Genomic DNA, 7,958 nt, shown 5'->3' with positions numbered 1-7,958 from the left:
ACCACTATAAACATGAACTCTAGAGAGAACACAATGAATCTAAACCCACATTTCTCAATAATAACATGGAATGTAAATGGACTGAATGCGCCAACCAAATGACACCGGGTAGCAGAATGGATAAAAAAACAAAACCCATCTATTTGTTGTCTACAAGAGACTCATTTTCGACCGGAAGACACCTTCAGGTTGAAAGTAAAGGGATGGAAAAATATCTATCATGCGACTGGAAACCAAAAGAAAGCCGGAGTAGCCATACTTACATCAGACAAACTGGATGTTAAAGTAAAGGCAGTAACAAGAGATGAAGAAGGACATTATATAATAATTACAGGATCTCTCCATCAGGAAGAGCTAACAATTATAAATATCTATGTGCCAAATTTGGGAGCGTCCAAATACATAAAACAATTAATCACAGAAAGAAACAATCTTACTGACAAAAATGTGCTAATTGCAGGGGACTTTAATACTCCACTGACAGCAATGGATAGATCAACCAGACAGAAAATCACTAAAGAAACAATGGACCTGAACGACACATTGGAACAGATGGAACTGATAGATATATTTAGAACTCTGCATCCTGAAGATAGGAAATTCACCTTCTTTTCGAGTGCACATGGCACATTCTCCAAGATAGATCACATACTGGGGCATAAAGCAGCCCTCCATAAGCATAAATGAATAGAGATCATACCATGCATACTTTCAAATCACAATGCTATGAAACTTGAAATGAACCACAGGAAAAAGTCTGGAAAACCTCGAAAAATGTGAAGGTTAAAAACCAAGTAGGCTATCTAAAAGTAAATGCTGAATGATTTGTAAAAATAAAGTAAAAATTAGAAAGAAAATTTTACAGTGTTTTTATTACTATTAATATATGTTAACATACTGAGTTCTATATATGGTCATTAAAATATAAATACTTTTAAAAAATCTGCATGATCTAGTAGGCTATTTATAGCTGATCAAACACTTGGCATGATGTTTTAAGTCACTTCTATTAAATAGTGGGCCTTCAAGGTGCCTTGATAGTGCAGTAAGTAGTGCATCAGTGGGCCATAAATAGTGGGTCTTCGACCACTGATTTGGAAAATAATCCTCTATTGTAAAATTTCTACAAAAAAATTTCCCATGAAAAGTCAATATGTTATTGACTTTTATTATTCTGATCTTCAATCCTTTTGAACACAATACATCCTAAAACTTTTAAAAGGATACTCTCCTTATGTGGCTACGATATAAACAGAAGATAGAATAATTCTGTGTATTTCAAAAGCTATACTTTGAAATGTAATAATCTTACAAGATAATAGGAAACTTAAAAAAGATTATTTGCCTTAAGCTTTCAGTTTTTCTAAGGTAACTATGAAGCTGATTGGATTCCATGCTTATTTCTTTTTTGGCCAGTAAACTTTCCAATAGCTTGTAAGTGGAATTTTAGACTTCTCAAGAGACCATGGACTTGACATGATGACATACAAGCCAAAAAGAATTTCAAGTAACAAAATATAAGTATTAAAGTATTTTACTTCAAATTTGAATGAATCTTAAAACCACCACATTAAATATTTTTGAATATAGTTTCGTCTTATTTTCTTACCAATAAGTTCTAAGGGGCCCATGTGTAGAATGTAGGTTCTCTGGAGCCCTAATAGGCAGCAAATTTTATACATTATTTGATTTACTCCTGAAGTTCATGTAAATGTTAGATAGGTTGACATATATGTAATAAATTCTTTGATAAAAAAAATAAATAAATTATTAAATTCTGTAGTCTGGAAGTTGTATAAATAAATCAAGAAAAGATCTGCCTTCTTTTCTTTCAAAATGGTCCTTGCAGAAACAATACACTCAAGTGTTTCTAACCATCAGGGCATGGATTCAGAGTACTGCAGCTCTTCTTATCAGAAACATTTTTATAGCCTTTCCTTAAATTGACAGTTTCAAAAATTGTTTAAAGCTCTCTTCCTTAAAAAGAAGGAAGCTCTCTTCCTTACTATTTCCCACAGCAGAGATAAAGGGAAAATCTGACAATTACAGAATACCTCACTGCGATTATTGTGAAGAGGAGTTAATATATGTGCACATTAAAGGGTTTACTCAGGAAGCCTGAGTTGCCTAAACTCTGAATATCTCAAAGGTCTCAGGACAACTGGTCCTTGACTAGCTCCTGACAAATAACCTTTGAGCCCTTGGAATATCCTTCTGAGAAGAGTTTCTGTATGCTAGAGACTTTTGGCCATGCGGCATCAGTTTGACTACTTATGCTAACAATGTGATTTACAGTGAACATATATTTTTATGCCTGAGGGTCTTCGGTTTGACCTCTGGGGGATTGGAGATTGTAGAGCTAGGGTGAGTCACATGTGCACTGCACATCCATGTGACTGACCCTCAACAAAAATGCCAAGGACACCAAGGCCCAGATGAGCTCCTTTTGTCTGCAACACTTCGCATGTGTTGTCATACATTATGACTGGGAGAATTAAGTGCATCCTCATACAACTCTACTGGGAAGGAATACCTAGAAGCTTATTCCTGGTTTCTTCTGGACTTTATCATATGTATCTTTTTCCTTTTCTCACTTTAAACCTGTATGCTCTTACTGTAATAAACCAAACAGCGGGAATAACAGCATTTTTAAAGTTTCGTGAATCCTTCTAGTGAATCATCAAGTCTAAGGGTGATCTTAGGAGCTCACAATTGAATATGAATGTGCTGAGGACAGCACCTGGCATCTAGTAAGCATTACATAGGTAGTTATTATTACCGAGTACTGAAAAGCCATTTAAAATTTTAAGATAACCAGTGTTATTATTTGTGCCAATCTCTGATCTCAATCTGCATAGTAGGTTGGGCTAAGGAGATGATTAAACAAGAACATGCTTTTTCCTGGATCACAAGCCTGAGGCACACTGGGTTCTATGACAATGCTTAAGTCAATTTCCAGAAGATTCTGCTCCAATCAGCAGATAATTGTAAAATAGAATGGATGTTTAAATAGTAACAGAAACAAGTTGATAACAGATTAGAAATTGTAAAATATAAAAGATCTCATAATACAATGCATACCTTTATTTCCTTTATGCTCAGAAGTGATGCATTTAGAAATTCCTCAGTTAATCTCTTCCAACTAGCAGCTTTGCTGAGATCAGAATGAATGATGAATTTTTCATAAATTCTAAGATATATTTTAAAATAAAATGATAGTTATAAACTTACATTAATAGAAGACCTATAAGAAAATACATATATTTCTGAATATGTACATATATATAAAACCAACCTACCCTTCTATTGTTTTTTCAACTTTGTGGCTGTTAACATCCAAGAAATGATGAAATCTAAAAGATAAAATGCAATTCTTATGTGAATCTTGTCATATTGCTAAGTAGTTCCATCTCAGAGCCCTCCATATCCCCATAGTCACCCTATATTCAACAATACATTTCTATGAGTGCATCTCTCTCCCTGTATCACCTCTACCATCCAGGCAAATAGCCACTGCATCTCAGAAACTGCTCAAGCACAGGTCATCCTTAGCTTTCTTTGTCCTCTGATTCCTTTGTTTTCCCATAATGTCTTGTATCTAAATCCAGTATAGCATACTCTATAGCAGGGGTTCCTCATCTCTTTATGCCACAGTGAAGCCCAGTGAAGCTTAGGGAATCTCTTCTCAGAATAAGGTTTAAAGAAATTTGAGAGACAGACAGACAGTAGGGGAGGGGCAGAGAGTGAGAGGGGAAGACACAGAACTTGAAGCAGGCTCCAGGCTCTGGGCTGACAGCCCAGAGCCCAGCAAGGGGCTCGAACTCACAAACTGTGAGATCATGGCCTGAGCCAAAGTCAGATGCTTAACTGACTCAGCCACCCAGGTGCCCATGAAATGAAATACAAAAAAACCCAAGCCTACTGAAATATAGTTGTGAAATATTTTTTATTTAAAGTCTGTGATATAATAAGAAACATTTATTAAAGCATTAACTAATAAGATCTAGCAGTGGATCCACAACTATCAGTAAAGTAACAGTAAAAAACATTTGGAAGTATCTTCCACAACTTTATGTGAACTATGTGATTTCTAGCTGTGAAATATCCTAGGTAAATTATTATTGCTTGTCGCTTTTATTTGTAATTTGAGAAAACACTACTTTTAGTTAGAAGTGTAATTTTTTTCTTGTCCAAATTTACAACACCTGAATTCTAGAGGCTCTCAGGTAAAAAATTCCAATTCTACATCATTGTCTCTGTCTTCCTTTAGGTTAGAGGCTATATTTCACTCATCTCTGAATTTCTGGGGCCTAGAACATGGCCAGAATTTAAAAAAGAAAAAAACAAAACAAAACAAAAAGCAAACATGGGGCATCTGGGTGGCTCAGTCAGTTAAGTATCCAACTTCAGCTCAGGTCATGATCTCGCAGTTCATGAGTTTGAGCCCCACATGGGGCTCTCTGCTGTCAGCCCGGAGCCCAGTTCAGATCCTCCGTTCCCCTCTCTCTGTGCCTCTCCCCCACTCATTCTCTCTCTTTCCCTCTCTCTCAAAAACAAACAAACAAACAAACAAACTAAAAAAAAAAGCAAACATGTATTGTTTGTTTTTCTGATGGATTAAAGCTCATTCAACTCGTTTTCTATTTTTCAGTATCAAAGACAACAATCTGTATTTAAAAGAAATAACTAACACTACTAATAAGTATATCTAATTCTATCCCAGTAAAGGCTTAATAGAACACCCCTTTATCACTTAGTTTCTGAATGTGTCAAAGGAGACAGTAACTTCTAATAGCTCTCCAAAGTCTAAAATGATGTCCAGCTACCTAGCTACCTACTGCCATTGACATATTAACTAACAGAAATTATTTGGGATATAGCACTTAAATTTCTGTCTTATATGACCTATTCAGACATTGTTATATTTATAAGTTACACTTAAGAATTAAACTTACTATTTCAGCAACTTGGCAGGCTTTTAGACTCATTGTCTGTTCTCATTATAAACCAAGTAGGTACTGTATGTATGATTGTTAAGGTTGATGATTAAGAATACAGAAACTGAAAAACTATTTCTATTGAAATTAAATAGGCAAATATTAACATTTACATTCTTTTAGTAATAATTCTATTACAGGTAATGATCATAAAAGTACTAATTTATACCTTCCATAAATAAAAATAGGAGCTCTGACTTCATAAATCTTGAAAAATTACATGTGAAACTGTATTAGAAACTGTATTATATGGTGGCTGAGTGTATTACGTGCCAGGTACTGTTCCAAGTGTTGGAATAAGAAATAAACAAAACAAACCATTATCTCTACCCTCACAGAACTTACATTTTAGCTGGAGGTAGGGGTGGAAGAGACAAACAGTAAACAACATGTAAGTTACCCAGTGTACTAGGCTTTGCGTTTTGGAAAAAGAAAAAAAAAAAAAAAGACCATGGTAAGAGAGAGCGGAGTGACTCGATATGGGGTAGGGAGTCAGTAAGAATACAGTGTTAAGTAGGGTTGTGGCCATTATTTTCCTCTAAAACTGCATTTACCTACTCATTCAAAAAATGTTTTATGTGCAGTGTACCGCGCTAACCGCAGTGAGCGGAACACGGAACCTGACTGTTCCACAAACCCGTTCTCCAGCAGCGCCCTTCAAGGGTAAGGTCGACCCACAACAACCCAAAACCCAATGTTACAGTACAGTGTGTCAATACGCGACAGGGATCCAGAGGACATTAGAGCACCAAGCTGCTGGAGTAGCAGGCTGAACAACTGTCGGGAAACCGGTCGCGCGCCCGGGATACCCCTTGACCCCTTCCAGTTCCTAGCCGCGGCTCCGGAGCCGCACCCCAGACCTGAAGTTGGACCAGGCAAAGTGCAAGGCGAGCTGGAAGTTGGGGTCCGCTTCATCCTGAAGGCCAGCGACATGGCGAACAAGCTCCCGAACGTCGCGCTCCTGCTGTGGGTCCAGTTGGCTCCAAGACGGCACAGGCCGGAACATCCTGCTCTAACTTCCACAGCGAAGCCCTTCAGTGAGTCCGTTCCTGGTCTCGCGAGAGTTCACGCTCCCACCGATTTGCTCCTCCAGAGGGTCAGGCCGGCTGTCGCGAGAGTTCAATTCTAGCTCCTGCAGCATTGTGTAGGTGCTGATCTTTGCAGGGCGCTATAGTGTGCGTTTTCTTTTCTTCTCTTTTTATAATAGTTTATTGTCAAATTGGTTTCCATATAACAGGCAGTGCTTCTCCCTACAAGTGCCCCCCCTCCATGACCATCACCCCTTTCCCCCTTCTCTCTCCCCCTTCAGCCCTCAGTTCGTTTTCAGTAGTCAATAGTCTCTCAAGAGTGCCGTTTTCCAGTTTCACCTTGAGTGCGTTTAGGAGTGTCCTCAAAGAAATTGCTGTTATTGTTAATCAGATTAATCATAATCTCTGGCTAACCTTTGTTGGTGGTTTAATTTATGATGTTTGAAGAGCAGCCATTAGTTCTCATTCAGTGTATTGATTTGCACCTGCCTTTTCAGGTACCGTGAACATGAATTGTCTATCTAAGCTTCAGTTTCTCCTACTAAAGGTGATCTCTAATTTCTTAGTTTCCCTCTGTCCACACAGGTCACACTACATGGTCCATACTACGGCAAGTGTCAGCAAAGTGGCTTGTCTGGCAGAGGCAGACAGGCTGAGCACTGCTCCTCCTGCTCTCACTGGCTTGTGATTGGGAGCTGCCGAAGGACTTTATAATTCCTGTTGACCAAAGATGGAGTATTGTCTTTGTTGTTTATAATTAAAACTGTATCTGTGAACTGTTTCTGTTTATTTTTTTAAAATGTGTTTATTTATTTTTGAGAGAGAGAGAGGGTGGAGAAGGGGCAAAGAGAGAGGGAGACCGAATCTGAAGCAGGCTCCAGGCTCTGAGCTGTCAGCAGACATGCCCCTGGAACCCAACCACTATGAGATCATAACCTGAGTGAAGTCTGAAGCTCAACTGATGGAGCCACCCAGCCACCTCTGAACTGTTTCTGTTCAATATTGCATCTAACTATTCCAAAATCTGTTTCATAGACTTCTTTATCTTTTTCTTTTAGGGATCTGCTAGGTTTTCATGTGCCTTACTGTAGCAGTAGATAGATGATACACCACTGTCTGTCTATTTGGGCTGTTGGAACAAAATACCACAGACTGGGTAGCTTATAAACAACAGAAGTTTATTTCTCACAGCTCTGGAGGCTGGAATTCAAAATGAGTGTGCCAGCATGGGGTTGGGTGGTAGTGTCCTGTGGGCAAGGGATCTCACTAGGGTCTCTTTCATAAGGACCATAATCCCATTCAAAAGGGCTCTGTCCTTATGATCTGATTACCTCTCAAAGGCCTAACTTCCTAACATTGTCATCATTGGACATTAAGATTTCAACATACAAATTTTGGGCGGACAATTCAGAATAGCAACTACTGCCTGTGATTACACAAATCTTACAAGAAGGAGAAAATCATAGTATTAAATGGTTCTTTGGGAGGAAATTTTTACTCTATTCCTGGGCAGTCTTTTCTACTCTAGTTTCACCTGTTGTCTGTACATTTATAATTCTCATATCTATGTAAGCAGTTCACATTTTATTCAGGACCCCAAATCTATGATCTAATTGCTTTCTGTACATCTCTAAAAATCGAAGTATACATGTATAGTTACATGTGTCTCCATTTCTTTATCCAGCCAGTTGGTCTTGGTCTTTGGAGGGAGACTTAGAAAACTTTCCACAGGTCACTCCCAGTGACTTGGACTTCTTAAAGATGGAGCCACTCTCCTGGGCTTCTCTGGTTGGCCTGAGTTAGTGTCTCTTTTCTGAAAGGGAAGTTGGAACAATTTTCCTGAGGTGCCTTAGATGACTGAGCCCCATTCAAAACACCATAGGGGAGGGGCACCTGGGTGGCTCAGTCGGTTAAGCATCCAGCTTCGGTTCAG

At 38.5% G+C, this 7,958-nt stretch overlaps 1 protein-coding gene and 1 long non-coding RNA gene across 7 annotated transcripts in view; one reads left to right on the top strand and one right to left on the bottom strand.

Annotated features, from left to right (window-relative positions):
* Positions 1 to 6,040, bottom strand: part of TUBGCP5 (tubulin gamma complex associated protein 5) — a 62,605-nt gene extending 56,565 nt beyond the window's left edge. For 3 of the 6 annotated variants that reach the window (XM_029951637.1, XM_029951639.1, XM_029951638.1), the window contains exons 1-3: positions 5,858 to 6,040; positions 3,300 to 3,353; positions 3,082 to 3,190 (exon numbers count right to left, since the gene is read on the bottom strand). In XM_029951637.1, the coding sequence (XP_029807497.1) occupies positions 3,082 to 3,190; positions 3,300 to 3,353; positions 5,858 to 6,003 (309 nt within the window). In that variant the 5' untranslated portion in view covers positions 6,004 to 6,040. Of the gene's footprint in view, positions 1 to 3,081; positions 3,191 to 3,299; positions 3,354 to 5,857 lie in introns of those variants that run through there. The other 3 variants (XM_029951641.1, XM_029951643.1, XM_029951642.1) reach the window with 3 other exon arrangements.
* Positions 5,592 to 6,801, top strand: LOC115301682. The gene is made up of 2 exons (XR_003913241.1): positions 5,592 to 6,145; positions 6,611 to 6,801. It is a non-coding gene; the product is annotated as an uncharacterized LOC115301682 (long non-coding RNA).
* The last annotated feature ends 1,157 nt before the right edge of the window (positions 6,802 to 7,958 follow it).

The sequence above is a fragment of the Suricata suricatta genome, chromosome 9 (assembly GCF_006229205.1).
Source record: "Suricata suricatta isolate VVHF042 chromosome 9, meerkat_22Aug2017_6uvM2_HiC, whole genome shotgun sequence".
Classification (NCBI taxonomy): domain Eukaryota; kingdom Metazoa; phylum Chordata; class Mammalia; order Carnivora; family Herpestidae; genus Suricata; species Suricata suricatta.
Note: the sequence above shows the minus strand (reverse complement) of the source record. Positions and strands in the feature narration are given on the sequence as shown.